Genomic DNA, 16,997 nt, shown 5'->3' on the forward strand with positions numbered 1-16,997 from the left:
AAAAAAAAAAAGAAAAAAAAAGAAAAGGAATTGCTGGTATTCACTTTCTGACCTCAATTGCTTTCAACCAAACAAAGCATGCTGCCCACTTGGCTTCTAGAAACAAAAAATCCCTCTTAAACAGCCCTACTGGTCTGGCTTTCAGCCCCTAACAAAAAGCTTCTATTTTTTTTCTCTTTCATTTTTTTGGTAATATTTCCCCCTCAATTTTGACTATGCCATCTCCTTTCAATTATAAATTAGGGAGAAGCTTCTGCACATGAACATTGTGTGAAACCCTTTTTCATGTCCAAATAAAAACCCTGTAGCAATCCAACTCATTTTCTCCTGATGAGTTTGGCTTTAGAGCCAAATTGGCAAACTTGACTATACTTAGATTGCCTGTAGCCATGGCTGGTCTTGCTGCCATATTTAGGGCATATTAGGCCTTGAAGAAGATGATGGGAAGTTTTTTGAGTACAATTGAGAACTGACTTACTGCAGTGCATGCATCTATGGACAAGCTGACTGCTGCCATTCCAGGAATTTCTGTGATGGGGAGGATCCTGATGTCAGTGCCTTGATGGTGCCTTTTCAAATTCAGTCCCTGATCCTTCCTCACGGTTCCCTAATACTTCTGTAACCATACCTACTCAAGTATACGATGAGGTGGTAGAGTTGGATGTATATAGAGCTTTGTAGCTCCTAGACGTGTGTTTTATATTCATAACACTTTTTTACGCACAGCACATAAATGCGATTTCTCATGACACATTATAAATACAACACATATATGGGAGACGCCAAGATTGTGTTGTTTTTATGCTCTTAATGAATGCACTGTCAGAATTTCATCTTGTAACAATAAATTTTACCTCTTTCTTGTCTGTTTCCATGATACAGAGTTCTCTTTTGATTATATGGGTTAACTGAAGGATCCATTTGTATTTTTCTTAAGTGAAGCTCAATAATATAGCTAATTCAGATAGATCTGCATCAGATCTGATTGGCCTGCGGGTATTGGGCCCACTTATGGAATGGAATATATACCAACCTGATGGTTAGATATAGGCCAGATCTGATCTCAGATCTAACTGTCAGATTTTGATGTTGATATGGCCAGATCTGAATCTAGATCTAAGGTTCAGAATTTAAGCAATTATTGTCAGATATAACTAATTTCGGAACAAGAAATCAGGAAAAAAAGAGTCTTGAAATTGATGTATTGAAGTGGAGTGGAGAGAGGGAGAGATTGGTTGATTGGTTGACTGCAGATAGGGGAGAAATAAACCTTTCCAAAAAAATAGGATCTGAACTTTAAACCAATGGATAGGAGAGAAGAAAAGAAGAAACAATTTCTAGAGAAAAATAGGAGAAAAGAAGAGGAAAAGAGTAACAGCCATAGGATGGGAAGAGAGAAGTTAATGAGAGGGAGATACTGTGTTGATCATCTGGCAATGTGGGAAGCAATGTAGTGTTTGTTGTCCTTGTTGTCAACAAGTTTGAGGATTTTGAGTGGGCCCCACAGTGTATGATGAGGTTTACAAGGCCCTAAAGTAAGTAGGGGTAATATGGGTATTTTACAGGAATGTCATGGTGGAAGATATGATGCATGGTATCATGGTTGCTTGTATAGGGATCATGATATATAATTGTTATGGAGTATGATGTGAAGAGGATGTTTAATTTGTGTTTCATGATCATGGATGGGCTTGACCTGCAGGGGTTTGAGATGAGGTGGCATAGTGAAGTTGCTCGTGGAACCTTAGCACATGGCATGACATGGCCACAAAAGCTCCCAGCCGGTCATGCAGGCCTTGGCCATGAGGCTATGGGGGCTTGCAAGGTTTGGCCATGAGCCTCTTTGGCAAGGTTGGGCTTCAGCCAGGGCATAGCCTAGTGCATGCGGGTGCATGCATGGGAAGTTCATGGGGGTCTTTGTGTGCACAAGGTGTTAGAAGAATTGCCTCAAAGAGGGCTTTGATTTTGAAAAATGATCGGAAATCTCTGTGACTTCGTGTGTTACAGGGGCTTGGTTATGTGATTTCCAAAGACGTATGACCGTTGGGGCATGAGCATGACTCAGATGGCGGAGGAGGTAATATGTGACTTTCAGAATTGAAGGGGATATCTGGTCCATGGATGAGATGTTGCCACTTCTCATGAATTCTTGATGGAAGGCAAGTGATTCCCAAGCGATGAAGATTCCTGCGATTAATACGATTCGCTGGGTACATTGATGTATTGTATTCTGCATCACATATGAACAATATGGCCTTCGTGTAGCACATGTTTACGATAAAGACGAAGATGATACCTTATGCTTCACTCCAGTTGGTCTCATGGTTCTGAAAGAGCGCAAATCCAAATCCGGAGGCCGATCTCTATTCCCGCCTTTCCATGAGCAATCCGACAACCGGTGTCTGTTTTGTGCGACTGAACCAATCACAGGGCAAAACGTTGCACGCTATAATCAGTTGTTGAATTGTATGATCTTACTAGAAGTGGGATTGAACCACAAAAATAAAATAGGGTAGTTACTCCAGTGTGGAGCAGCTTGGATGAAAAAAAAAATGGCGACATTTTCTCCTGCTGTTTAAAACAGTAAGGTTTCTTAGTGTTATCCTATTATTGATCTCTTTTCTCATCCATTCTTTTCCTTTCTTCATACTTTATATTCTTATCAATTATCTTGTGTTCTTATTTAATCTGCACATGCTGTCATTTGATTCATCATCTATCATTGATATTCATCAATCACCACAATTTTTCATCTTTATACCATGGATTGAAACCACTACCTTATTCCCCTAGCTCACTGGTCCTTGCTCAAGTAAGCAAACAATTCTCCCCGAAACAGACCTTATAAACCTGCCTGCACCCTTCAACCACCGAGAGAAACTTGATGTCATTTAATAATTTACCCATGTTCTTCTTTGACATGCACTTCCAATTTTCACATCCTTGTTATTACCGTTGCTTAGTTTCTTGATTTTTACCTCCAATCCGTATATCAAACGCTACGATAGATGTCTAATGCTCTCTTGATCTCCTCGTGTCTGGTATCTTATCTTTTTCTTTTATTTTCATATTCTTTTCTCCCACTAGTTTCTTCCTTCAGCTATAACAAGTGTGTTGAATCCTTTATTTTGTGATGGAATGTTGGTACTGTTCCTAATTTTTTCCTTTGTGGACCAAGGGAAATGGGAACCTTAGCTGAAAGTTGTTTTGTTCCATGAGAAATGCAAGAAGAATAAGATGTTTCAGATATAGAAACAGGGTGAAGGCAAAACAATGTTAGTTGAATCTGTCTGTGATTTGAATGGATCTGCTTTTCTGTGTCACGCAGGAGTATGGCTTGGTTGAGATTCTGTCTTAGACTCTTAGTAGGACTTGTGACTTTATTGTGATGAACTTTATTATGCTATTGGGAATTAGGATAACAAATGCTAAGGAAATTAGTAAAGAAAGTCGAACACACCATTCCTGAGTTACTTGGACCCATGTTTTCTTTTCATGCTGTTGCAGATACAAAATAGTGAAAAGTTAGATATTGATCCCGAAAATGCTCCTAGAATAAGTAGGATTGATGTGATTGGACCTGGCTTGTCAATGCTGTTGCTAAATAGGCACAATTTTTAGTCAGTGTGTCCATGCAGTAACAAACACAAGATAGTTCTTCCAAAGAACAGTTCTTTTTTCATAAATGAATTCATATGGAACCCTTCTGATCCTTATATGGTTCTCAGATGCCATGGAGGGCCCTACTTTTTTTTTTTTTCTGGCTGGTTAAATTCTCTGGCAAAAATGCTGGAACACCCCTCTGGCCTAACTTCCTTTTCTACATGGTGTAGGTTACCTAGTCCTTGAACCTTAAATTAATTTCTTGACACTTGTTTTGTTACTTGAAACTTCTATAGAATGACCAATCTGACTGAGATTGATGCCATGTTGCAAGATTTTTGAAATTTTCCCATGCCAAAGTGACGCACTCCATTGGGCATCGATATTTTCTTGTAGTGATAAGTTTGATGGATGGCCATATTAGCTTTTGATTGGTTTGGTCTTCAAGTAGGGACATTGTTTTTATGTGCTCTGATCATGTTTTCCTTTCTCTCTAGTATGCAGTGATTGATTAGTCTCTCTTCATTTTATCTCATCTTAAAATGGCAGCAATTTTTTTGTACATACTGTTTTTACTGCTGTACTTCGTATTTTAAGGACAGAAACACACATTATTGTGGCTGTCATTTAGTGTCATTTAGTCCCCCCCCCCCTCTCTCTCTCTTAGATTTTCCATGTCTATCTTGTTTTTGAGTTCTGTCCAAAGGTAAGAGTTGGATGTTGACTTGGGTGATCGATAGAGTGTAGATTTCTTCCTTAGTTGCATAGAGGTCAGAGGTTAGGGGCTGTGCTTTGTGCAATGGTAAAGCTTGGGCTACCTTGGTGAAGTCTGAGGGCAGCAACTTCCTTGAAAAAAATGTAAATGATAGTGTGGCTGTACCTGAACTTAGAAACCAGCAATAGAAAGAAGAAGAGAGAAGAGAGTTGGAGAAGAAGACCACATAACCAGCGATAGATTCTGCGAGTATATTTATTGCTGGTCTTCCATGTTATATTTATATCAACTTAAAATCAGAATACAGTTCAAGAAGGAAACTAAAATAGAATAGAAAAGAGAAACTACCTAACAACCTAAACAAATAAAACTATTAACACTCCCACGATAGGGACCCCCCCTCCCCCCCAATCATGAGTACACTAATTCTAGTACTGATACACATGTGAGAAGGTGCAATAGGGGGTCCACGGGTCCTATAGGTCCATAACTTAACACTCCCTCTCAAGTTGGAGCATATCGATCTCCCATGCCCAGCTTGGAACAACACTTCTAGAACGTAGGGCCAAAAAGAGACATGGTAAACAGATCAACCAATTGGTCACCAGATGAAATGAATGGAGAATAGTCATCTTCTTCATAATAACATGCTACAAAAAATGGTAGTCAACCTCAATATGTTTGGTCCTTCCGTGAAACATTGAGTTGTTGGTAATGTAGATTGCAATTTGATTCACACATCTTCATATGTTGGGTAATTGGAAAACCAAACTCTTGAAGAAGAGATCTCAACCACATCAACGTGGCTGCATATGAGTCATTGCTCTATGCTCACCTGAGCACTGGATCTATCCATCAGTATTGGCCCAATCAACTTCACAGAACTCTACCAGCTCAACATTCTAAAGTGGACAATAAATGGGCCCCTTCCCTGGAGCCTCCTTTTGATACCACCTTAGGATAGGACAAGCCACCTCTCTGTGAACTTTCTTTGGCAACTGCATAAATTAGCTGATGACACCCACACCAAAGTAAATGTCGGGTCTAGTGATAGTTTGATAAATAAGCTTTCCAACTAATCTCTGTACTGTATGTGTGCATTGTCATCAAACACTTCACCATCATCTGTGCCAAACTTTTGATATGGATCCATAGGAGTATCAACATGTTTACATGCAAGCCTACGACTTTCGGATAAAGTCCAACACATATTTCCATTGTGATAGACTTATCTCTTTCTAGCTTCGTAATCCTTCAATACAAAAGAAATACTTAAGGGGACCCGATTCTCTCATCTGAGAGTGTTGATGTAGAAAATATCATACCTTTGCAATACCAGATGCATCATCACTGAAGACGATAATGCCATTGACATAAACAACTAACACAACCACCTTAGAACCTTGGCGGCGAACAAAGATCGAGTGATCTGAATAACATTGTGAATTTCCTCACTTGGTAACAATCGAGCTCAATTTGTCAAATCAGGCTCTAGATGATTGTTTCAAGCCATAAATCGCTTTGTGTAGCTTACATACTTTGTGTGGATTCTCCCCTTGAGCAACATACCCTGGAGGTTGCTCCATATACACCTTCTCATGCATTTCATCATCATGTAAAAATGCATTCTTGATATCCAATTGATAGAGAGGTGTGTTAAGATTAACAACTAATGATATAAGAACACTAACCAAATTAAGACGAGTGACTGGGGAAAAGGTCTTGAAATAATCCGCACCAGACATCTGAATACTAAATTGGCCTTGCGTCGTTCAACTGAACTATTTGGATCGTACTTAATTGTTTATATCCAACGAAATCATACAAGATCCTTTCCGGGAGGTAAATCCACTAGGGGTCCATGTTTATTGAGAGATTAAAGCATCCATTTCTATTTCCATAGCCACTTTCCACCTAGGATGAGATAAAGCCTCTTTATAAGTTTGAGGAATAGAGTTACTATGGATAGGGCAAGATTATGGAAAGGAGATGGGAAGTGAGATATAGAAACATAATTTTCAATAGCGTAAGTAGTTATGAATTTCTTTGTGCAAGAATGAGTTCTTTACAAAGAGCCATTGGTAGGTCGGGTGGAGATTTAGTTGGAGGAGTAGACTGAGTGGTGGGCTATGAAGCAATAAATGGCACTGTTTTCTTATGCCGTTGATACTTGCAACGCTGGAGGAAAGGATACAACTGGAACATCATGAAAATGCACAAGAAATGGCATAGGTGGTGCACAATTACTATAAATCTCAATGGGTTAATTAGGCTCATGGGGGTATGTTCAAAGAATGTGACATCGACATTGTTTGACAAATTGCTGCTGAGTAACCGTCAAATTGTGAACACCATTCATTGAATTTGTAAGGAGGGAACGCAAGTCAGTTTAGATCTTCTGTTGATTTTTTCCTGTTTCCTTTATTTCTTATTCATATTATTTTGGGGAGGTGGAGGTGGGGGTGGGGGTGAAGGGGGTTGTATGTGGTCTCAAGTACGAAGAATTTGCAGCATCGCTTTCTCAGTCAATCCTTCACAAGTTGGGTCTTTTTCATTGTTTCTCTTTTAAGTATTAAATATTCCATGGCTGTCAAATGTGTCTCCTTTTCTTCAACTTACCTCTAGTTGCAAAATCAGATTTCTGACTCTTGCATTTGATTTTGTTTGGTTCTTTCAGGAAAGCTGAAGAGCAAAAGCCCAAGGAGCAGAAGCCAAAAGCCAGCGAGAACAAGCCTGTAATGAACGAGTAACGGGAGTTGTTAGACATGACTATATCTGGGATGTGCCTTACTGAGTACAACATGTAGGTTATGGAGACAATTTTAACTTTGTTCAAGCAAATGCTGTTCTGGATATGGTAAGGAATCGGTATGAATATGATTCAACAATGTGGGGGAAACTCCGTTTTGGAACTTGTAATCAATTTTCCTCCGATTGAAGAATGAACAGTTTGGGTTTTGTTGTGAGCTTTAGTTTTTCATCTTAGTAAAAAGAATGAACTTTAGTTTCTAATACGTTTCTGTCAACATATGGAAGTTATGTTTAACTCTGACCATGATAAGATTTCATAATGGTTACCTAAGACGTGCTTGCTAGTGACTTAATAACACACACACACACATACATATATATATATATATATATACTTAATAACACACACACACATACATACAAGATCAATTGTAAGAGAGAAATAAATACATTATTACCCGGGTTACAAAAAGACAAAAAGTTAGATTTCGTAACCATAGCCATGTATGCTAGTCTGGCAAAAAAACCCATCATTTGTAGGCCTGAGCCAAAAAGAGAGAATGGGGAGAATGTTATAGATGATAAAGAGAGGAATTATGCTGCACGGCAATGAGGTGATTGTTAGGTTTACATCAAATGTTCAAGGTCTTCAAAATTACTCTACACTTTCTTTATGCTTTAACCATTCGCATGTGCTTGTTTAGCTTGGAGAAAGAAGGCCTTGTAGTTGCTTCGATGGATTTTCTTGTCATCAAATAGTCATTTGTGAATGAGATATATTACACATTTTTGAGGTTAGGGTCAGTAATAGATAGCAGATACAATAATTAAAATGATAAGGTTGTATCGAATTTAGGAAAAAGAATATATTTTTTTGGACAAAACTAAAATTTTATCAAGAGAAAATGTAGGAGGAGAACCTCCTACCTGATACAGTTTGTAACAGCAAATTTGCTTGTACCTGGGAAATTTTGGAGCCTGGGAAATAATTGCTTGTTCCTGTTGAAATTTTCTCGTATGTTGCAATCAAGTACTAGGGTTGTGATCAAGAACAACGGCTACTGAGAGGTCAGCAATTGGATAAGCATGGAAGGAGCATATATGTGGTGTGGGTTTGTGTTGGGCACGTCCTAGTCGGTTTTGATAACTCGATGGGATTATGCCCATGCCCACTTGCATCTAAAAGCCTTGCAGACACTGGACACTTTCTTCACAATCATGAATCACAACATGGGTTGGCAAGTGGATTTTTTTTGCTTCGAATTATTAAATATTAGTACTGAATGACAATTGATTAAGTGAAGGAAGAAAGAACACTACCCGCAAATGCGTATTTATGCTTATACACAGCAAGAGTAAAAAGAACATGTTGCCTCGTGTTAAAGATGTTTTCACGTGCCCTCTCATTGATTTGCATGTTGACGTATACCTGCTGTGCTAGCACTGTAAGATTTCATTGCCCTTAAATGAATGAATTATAAAGATAATTTTAGGTAAAAGAATTTTCCATGGTCGAGTGACACTTGTGCACAGATAGATGTAGAGGGGTGGCTAAATGATGGCCCCAGCTCTTGAAAATACTCACACATTAATGCCACTGTGCTCCCCTCAATGGCCCTAGTGTGGCATGTGATTAGGTAACATTCTTTTTCTCCATATTTTTTAGCATAAAGGAACCTACTAGTGTAGGGTTCCAAATGTGTTTAAGCATGAAATAACCCTGTGTGCAAGGCGGCAGCTGGGTCTTTTCACACACGGTTGTGTCTGGGTGTAGGGAACACTAAACTGGCAAGGTTTTCTCCTTCTGTTTTTTATGTGCTTAAGTGTAAAGATAGTCCAAACACTCCAAAAATTAATTTGTGACTAGGAATACTTCAGAATAATGTTACCAAATAGACCTTAATAGCCCCAAAACTAGAATTTGGGAACAAAGAATGAATTAATTTATAGCCTTATACACAAAAATATAACCAGTGTCTTAAGATTTACCGTGTTTCTCTATTAAAAAAATTTCTTCAGGCTATGTTTGATTGCAAGGGAAATTTAAAGAGAAGAGAAGTGAAAATTTCACACTCATAAAAGAAGTTTTATAATCATTAACCCATGTGATTGTATGAACTACTTTAATTTTTTACTATATTTAGTAATGATATATTTTATATGTACTTTTTTATTTTATGTTTTATAACAAAGGGTTTTGGATGCAAAGTAAGTATAATTTAATAACCAAATATGGAATAATTTGGAGTTAATCCTATAGTCTTATGAGTTTTATTTTTTATTTTTTACCAAAAAAATATTTCTTTTTGAATTATAAAAATTTCACTTCTCTTTGCTTTAGTTTCCCTTGCAACCAAACATAATCTTTACTTTTCAACCAAAACCCTTTACTATAAACATAAATAAAAATTACATATAAAATGTAATAACTAAATATGAAATAATTTGGAGTAAATGATAAAGTCGCATGGGATAATGATTTATATATTTTAATTTTATTTTTTCTTACAAAATTTTTATTTTTGAATTATGAAAATTTCACTTCCCTTCCCTTTAGTTCCACTTGCAACCAAATGGAGTCTCTACTTTGCATCCAAAACCTTTTACTATAAAACGTAAAATAAAAATTACATATAAAATCTATATTAAATGTATCAATACTAAATATGATAAAAATTTTAGGTTGTTTATACAATCACATGATTACAAAAGTTTCCTTTTTAAGTTTGAAAATTTCACTTCCAATAAATTTCTCTACATTCTTCTTACAACAAAACATAGTCAAAGTGAAGTTTAATAAACAATTATGACATGATTTTGGAGTTAGTGACATAACCACATGAGGTAATGATTACAAAATTTTCATTTTAAGTTTAAAAATTTTACTTTCCTCCCTTGAAGGAAACTTTAACATAAAACTATTAGGAAAGGATTGGCCTATGAACTTGAGATTATTCAATACTATGATCTTGGCATGTCAAGAGTTGCAGACCCAAACAGAGAACCTGATCTTGTGGGCTGAGTACTTCTTTTTGCCCAACATTGGCTGGACTTTCTGAAGTGAAAGCTATCGAAGTCATAATAGGATTTTACTGATAACTGTCCCACATTTGAGTGGACATTCTCATCATCTTCTTTTTTCTTCTACCATTTTACTGGATTGGCAGTAAGTAAGTAAAGCGATTGAAGTAGGGTTACAATAAAAAGAAGCTCCACATTGTTGAACATAGTTATACCCCTTTAAATTTTCATTTTCTAGTGAAGATCTAGTACTCCTCTTCCTTGGGAATCTCTTGCAGTACAACATTTTTTTTCCATTAATGACGGTATCTAGGCCTTTGGCTTGACTTGTTCCGTGGGTCCATACTGACCTCACAACCGCATAGACTGAGTCATATTGGGGTTGAATGAGAACTATTCAACTTTCACTGAAAGCAGTGAAGATCACTAAACACCCCCCGTGTGAGTGGCCCAAGGTGTGCTTAGTGGGAGTCGAAATCAGGACATCCGAGTTTACGGCTCGTACTAAGTTCGTTGCCCATCAACTGCGCTACCCCCTTGGGTTTCTTGCAGTACAACATGGTTGATCTGCCTCTTTCATGTCCAAATTGAACAGCAAAGACCAATTACAAGTCATCCATTTGCATAAATTCTTCGTCTACCAGCGTCTCATCAATATTCAATTAGTTCTGCTACAACTACCACTCATCTATAGAATGGAAAGTGCACATACACCAGTGATACCATTGGCTATTGGTAATTGCTAACACACAATATTTTGATTGTGAATTAGGTCATGAATTTCATTGATAATGATGTTATATATACAAGAGGTAGTACCCTTAATCGGCTAATAGTATGTGACTAAGAATAATTCATACACAATATAATGTTTCCATGAATAACACATGTGATATAGACTTTCCAAGAGAGAGAGAGTAGAATATTGAGTTACTCAGGATGGGTGAACTCAATATTCCCTGATAGATATATATATATATATATTTTGTTAGAAGTAGATAGATAGATAGATAGATAGGGCAAGAGAACTTACCTTCTAGTGTAGATACTTATAGCCTTTTTCTTTTTTACTCCCTGATTCAATTAAGCAGATGATACTATTATATTTAAGTTGAACACCCCCCAAAGAAACAAAAGATATAATAAGGGCAAGCATTTGTTCGATTGAGAGCTCCTTATATATAATCTGAGTATGCTTAAAAAATTAAAAGAGAAAGAGCCCTCTCTCTAATCTTCTCTTCTACAATCTGACAATATTAGGAGAGTTTTCCTCTATTTGGCTGAGCGTTAACGATTCTTTAACGACTCATTCAATGATTTGGAGGAAAGTTGGACACCCAAACAGTTGGAGGAGAGTTTGATCCATCCATCCTAAGCTTCACAAACCCCTAATACCCTATAGGGTCTTAGGTTCTGATATTTCGGACAACTGATCTTGCACCCCGCAATGAATATACTAAAGGAAAACTCAATCCTTATTATTTAAAAAAAATCTCATATTATATTTTTAGAAGAAAAAAGAAAGCTTCACCGTAGTGATCATGATGCCGAAGCGGTGATGGGCCACAAAGACCCAAAGGTTTTTAATAGGCCACAAAGACTCTGTCGGCAAGAAAATCCCATACCACAAAGACTCTATCGGCGAGAAAATCCCATACCACAAAGACCCAAAGGTTTTTAATAGGCCACAAAGACTCTGTCGGCAAGAAAATCCCATGCCACAAAGACTGTCGGCAAGAAAATCCCATACCACAAAGACTCTATCGGCAAGAAAATCCCATACCACAAAGAACCAAAGAAAGAAAGAAAGGGAAAGCTTCTATCGGCAAGAAAATCCCATACCACAAAGAACCAAAGAAAGAAAGAAAGGGAAAGCTACCTACTACTACTACCTATTACCTACTACCTACTACCTACTACGTACTACGTACTACGTACTACCACTGTCCCATTCCACACGGTGACTGAAGACTGAAGTGTGAACTCCCTGAAGGGTAATGACTAAAAGAGTGGTGAGTATACTGGATTTTAGGGACCCCTCTTACCAATTACCAATGACTACAAACATTGTGGTAATTGATTCAAACTATAAAAGCGAAATTCCATAGTTTCATACCCGAACTCAGTTCCTAAACTCAACTAATTCCTCCATAGTTCTGCCTCTTTCTTCAAATCCAAATCCAAATCCAAATCCAAATCCAAATCCAGTCTATATATAGCCCAGACAATAGATATAGTTCATTCATTGAGCTGCCTAGTAATATATGGTTGATGGGTTCTATGTTTGTGCTTCTGTCCATTCTTCTTCTCTGGTGCAACGGCTGTATGAGCTTGGCCGCACAATATTCACCACCATCAGGAGGATCAAATGAAACTGATCAGAAAGCTTTGCTTGCTTTTAAGGCTCGCATAACCCATGATCCCTTTCAAGTTGTGGTGAGCTCTTGGAATAACTCTGTCCCCTATTGTGAGTGGCCTGGCGTTATATGTGGTGGTCGTCGGCATCCCAACAGGGTCAGAGCCTTGCGTTTACAGTCTAGAGGATTGTCTGGGTCCGTGGCACCAGAAATAGGAAACCTCAGCTTCCTTCGAGAGATTTCACTCCAAAACAACAACTTCCATGGTGCAATCCCTATTGAAGTAAGCTTTCTGTCAAGGCTTCGCTATTTATTCCTAGACAATAATTCTTTTGAAGGGGAAATCCCACCTAACCTATCACGTTGCTCCAACCTTATAGAACTCAAATTATCTTCCAACAATATTGTGGGAAAAATTCCAGAACAACTTGGGACCTTGTCAAATCTTCAACTTCTATATATCCAAAAAAACAATTTGACAGGACAAATCCCACCTTCATTTGGTGGGAATCTTTCATCCCTTAACATTCTTTCTGCAAGATTCAATAGTTTTAGTGGAAGTATTCCTGATGCCTTTGGCCAAATGACAAGATTAACATATCTTGATCTTTCTGAAAATAACTTGTCTGGTACTATCCCTCTTGCTATATATAATCTTTCCTTACTTGGTGTTTTTAGTGTCCCAGATAACCAACTTCAAGGTAGTCTTCCACTAAATTTAGGGTTTACTCTTCCCAATCTATGGTGGTTTTCAATTGGAGGAAACCAGTTTGATGGGCCAGTTCCAATTTCATTATCTAATCTGTCAAAACTCCAAACATTTGATGCTCACAGCAATAATCTTACTGGGAAAGTGGCTGTTAATTTTGGTGGCCTATCAGGACTCAATCTACTTTCATTTTCCTTCAATAATTTGGGAAGTGGAGAGGCCGATGACTTAAGTTTTATCAACACATTTACCAACTATAGTAGTTTAGCAGTTTTGGAGCTTGATTATAATAATTTTGCTGGTGTGTTCCCCAACTCCATAGCAAACTTGCCGGCCCTCACAAAGCTTTCACTGCGAGCAAATCAAATATCTGGAAACTTTCCAGAAGGGATGTGGAACCTTGCAAGCTTACAAATAATAAGCCTAAGTGGTAACTTACTAGGAGGAAGTATTTCTACTTCAATTGGGAGACTTCAAAAGTTAACTGGACTTTATTTAGCTCAGAATGGATTCACAGGGTCAATCCCTTCTTCTCTTGGAAACTTGACACTACTGATTGATCTCTATTTAGAAGACAATCACTTGCATGGAAAACTACCTTCAAGTCTTGGAAAATGCAAAAATTTGTTAATCTTGGCTCTTTCAGGTAATAATTTCAATGGTATCATTCCCAAAGAGATATTTGATATTTCCATGTTAATAGGGCTATACTTGGGTACAAATTACTTCGTTGGTTCTCTACCTCTAGAATTGGGTAGATTGACCAATATTGGAACCTTAGAAGTTTCTGACAACATGTTGTCTGGTGAAATCCCCAGTACCCTCGGTGCTTGTACAAGCCTAGAGTACCTATACATGGGTGGCAACTTATTTCAAGGACCTATACCTTCATCTCTGAGTTCTCTAAGAGGTCTTCAAGATTTAGATCTTTCACGCAACAATTTATCTGGTTCTATCCCAAAGTATTTGGGAACTTTTCAGTTACAAAATTTAAATTTATCATTTAATCACTTTGAGGGTGAGGTACCAACTGGAGTCATCTTTCGAAATTTGAGTGCATTTTCTGTCATTGGAAATAATAAGCTTTGTGGAGGTATACCAGAACTTCATTTGTCAGCATGCCAGACCCAAAAGGCGAAAGGTGTCAGACCTCATGTTTTGAAGCTGATAGTCATCATATGTGGTTGTGGGGCTTCTCTATGTTTGCTTTTTCTGATCTTTTTCTTCATTATCTATCGGAGAAGAAAGGAAAGGAAAAGAAAAGAAAGGAAGGAATCCACAACATCTTTGATAAGAGATCAACATTTTAAGATCTCTTATGCTCAACTCCTTAAAGCTACCGACGGATTCTCTTCAGCAAATTTGATTGGAGTGGGTAGCTTTGGCTCTGTGTACAAAGGTGTTCTTAATCATGGGGAAACAGTTGTTGCAATAAAGGTCCTCAATATAGAACAAAGTGGTGCTTCCAAGAGTTTCATGGCTGAGTGTGAAGCCCTAAGAAACGTCCGACATCGTAATCTTGTCAAGATCTTAACATCTTGCTCAAGTGTAGATTTTGAGGGAAATGATTTTATGGCTTTAGTTTATGAGTTCATGCCTTGTGGAAATTTGGAGATGTGGTTACACCCACATGCAGAAGGCATACAAGATAAACAAAAGCATTTAAACTTTGTTCAAAGGTTGAATATCGTCATTGATATAGCAATAGCATTGGAATATCTTCACCACCATTGTCATACGCAAATTATCCATTGTGATCTAAAGCCAAGCAACATTCTTCTCGACGATGATTTGACTGCACATCTGGGTGACTTCGGGATATCAAGAATTCTTTCAAAAGCCACAGGTAGATCTCAAAGTCAAATTAGCTCATTCGGAATAAAGGGTTCCATTGGATACATTGCACCAGGTAACATATCTCTTTTATTGCTCTAGTATGAATTTTTTTTCTCTTCTTTCGAAAATTTTGGCTGAATGTCTTAAGACGGTGAATCTTATTATTTGTTTCACCTACTCCACCACATACCTTAAGTTGTAATTAGTATTTCCTTTTACATTTTCTCTGTCTTTGGTCCCTTTCTAAGAAAGATATAATTTATTAGCTCAAACAATTGGAAAGTAATGGGAGAAAATACTTAAAAAGTTAAGTACGCTTAGTTGTGATGATATTTTGAATTTCTTTACTTATCTAACCAAGTTTTGATTGCATATGTCCTTATTGTAATCAAATTATCCCTTGAATGACATAGGCTAAAATCTATAGTTTTCAATAAAGAATGATGCATTTAGTTTGTGTAGGGTTTGGTAGTTTAATTTCTTCTATACATATCATGCCATTAGATGATCTGTTGATTTAGATCCACAACTATAGACCATAGAGGAGCCTATGTTCCTTGTATGTAAACTAAAAACAACAAATTTTTGTAGAATACTCATAACTTCTCTAGAGATTCAACTTGTGACACTAAATATGTACTTCTCTAGGCTTTTTGTCCTTAAATAATTTTCTCTATGGGCTTTTTGTCCTTGTTTTTACTTGATTTAAAACAGAGCTCAACTAAATAGGAAGATCAAGCTTCCCATGTCATGTTATTCTTCTAATTGAGTCCACTAGACTTTGTTCATATTCTATTACAAAAGTTCTAACTTAAGATGCATAAATTACAGAGTATGGTGCAGGTGTTGACGTTTCTACACATGGTGATGTCTATAGTTATGGTATTCTTTTGTTAGAGATATTCACAAGGAAGAGACCTATAGATCAAATGTTTAAGGATAACTTTAATCTTCATTGCTGGGTTGAGATGGCTTTGCATGACGGAGAAATGGCTATAATCGACCCATCACTTCTCCTCATAGAAGCAAATGAAGAAGAGGCAACAACATCTATAGCTAAAATCACTGGAAGTCAAAGATGCATTAGGGATAGAGTGCAAGAATGCTTTAATTTAGTTATTAGAATTGGAGTTACCTGTTCAGCTGAATCACCAGGGGATCGAATGGACATGACTGATGTGGTCAAAGAGCTATATTTGATTAGGGACATTTGTCTCAGAACTGGCATTCAGCATGGACATTGAACCATAATATCAATAACAAAACTTTGTAAGTCATCATTTCTTTAAAAAATTGAGTTCGATGTACTTGTTGATGATGGAAGTTTTTCCTTGTGTATGAGCCTAATATACTTTTGATTTTATTAAGTTGAAGATCAGGAATGCACTCAAGGATTTCATAACAACCTCAGTCCTCTTCCGTCTCACACTTCAAATGATCATATGCAGTGGGGAAGAACGAAGATTTAGTGTATCATCAAGTATGAGCACATGTCTTGAATCCAGTTCCTAGCACACTGGCTTGCAGCTTCTGCTTGAAGAGCAAACCCCAGGATGTCAGTGGATCAATCTTGTTATATGGGTGTGTGAGTTTGTATTTAGTGTGTTCCCTCTCCCTATCATTTCCCCTACTCCTCTAGTGTGGGTGAGTAAAATCCCATTAGACAGTTCATTAAGAATTAGCTAAAAACAAAATCACCCATTTAATTAAAGTTTTCAGCAATTATTATATTCTTAAATTACAAAAGCATGGAAGATTGTTGTAATGCTGTCGATTGCTATTTTATTACTTCAAATCGATCAAAGGGTTAGGTTCGCTTCAAGCATCATCTTCTAATTGAAGGTAAGTGCAGGAATGAGTGCCTGCTGACGGTAAAAATACTTTACAAAATGTTATCAAACAGACTCTAATAGATGCCCCAAAACTAGAATCAGGGATCAAAGAATGAACTAGCTTATATAGCGTTATACACGAAAATAGAACCAGTGTCTTAGGATTAACAGTT

General features: G+C 37.3%; 2 protein-coding genes across 3 annotated transcripts in view; both read left to right on the top strand.

Moving 5' to 3' along the window:
- The window catches only part of LOC122088259 (wound-induced basic protein-like), an 8,189-nt gene extending 859 nt beyond the window's left edge, over window positions 1–7,330 (top strand). The window contains exon 2 of the mRNA XM_042657457.1: window positions 6,996–7,330. Within this exon, the coding sequence (XP_042513391.1) occupies window positions 6,996–7,068 (73 nt within the window). The 3' untranslated portion in view covers window positions 7,069–7,330. The remainder of the gene's footprint in view (window positions 1–6,995) is intronic.
- A 4,875-nt stretch (window positions 7,331–12,205) lies between these two features.
- LOC122088381 (probable LRR receptor-like serine/threonine-protein kinase At3g47570) lies at window positions 12,206–16,730 on the top strand. 2 transcript variants are annotated; one of them, XM_042657640.1, is made up of 3 exons: window positions 12,206–15,065; window positions 15,824–16,261; window positions 16,361–16,730. In XM_042657640.1, exons 1-2 carry the CDS (start codon window positions 12,362–12,364, stop codon window positions 16,234–16,236), a joined length of 3,117 nt encoding a protein of 1,038 aa, XP_042513574.1. In that variant the 5' UTR covers window positions 12,206–12,361; the 3' UTR covers window positions 16,237–16,261; window positions 16,361–16,730. The 2 variants fall into 2 exon arrangements, with proteins under 2 accessions (XP_042513574.1, XP_042513575.1); XM_042657641.1 differs by having other exon boundaries at window positions 16,367–16,730.
- The last annotated feature ends 267 nt before the right edge of the window (window positions 16,731–16,997 follow it).

The sequence above is a fragment of the Macadamia integrifolia genome, chromosome 9, assembly GCF_013358625.1.
Source record: "Macadamia integrifolia cultivar HAES 741 chromosome 9, SCU_Mint_v3, whole genome shotgun sequence".
Lineage (NCBI taxonomy): Eukaryota > Viridiplantae > Streptophyta > Magnoliopsida > Proteales > Proteaceae > Macadamia > Macadamia integrifolia.

Coding starts and splice junctions, on each gene's coding strand:
- LOC122088381 (XM_042657640.1), top strand. CDS start 12,362: ATGGGTTCTATGTTTGTGCTTCTGTCCATTCTTCTTCTCTGGTGCAAC. Junction 15,066..15,823: donor CATTGGATACATTGCACCAG/GTAACATATCTC, acceptor CATAAATTACAG/AGTATGGTGCAGGTGTTGAC.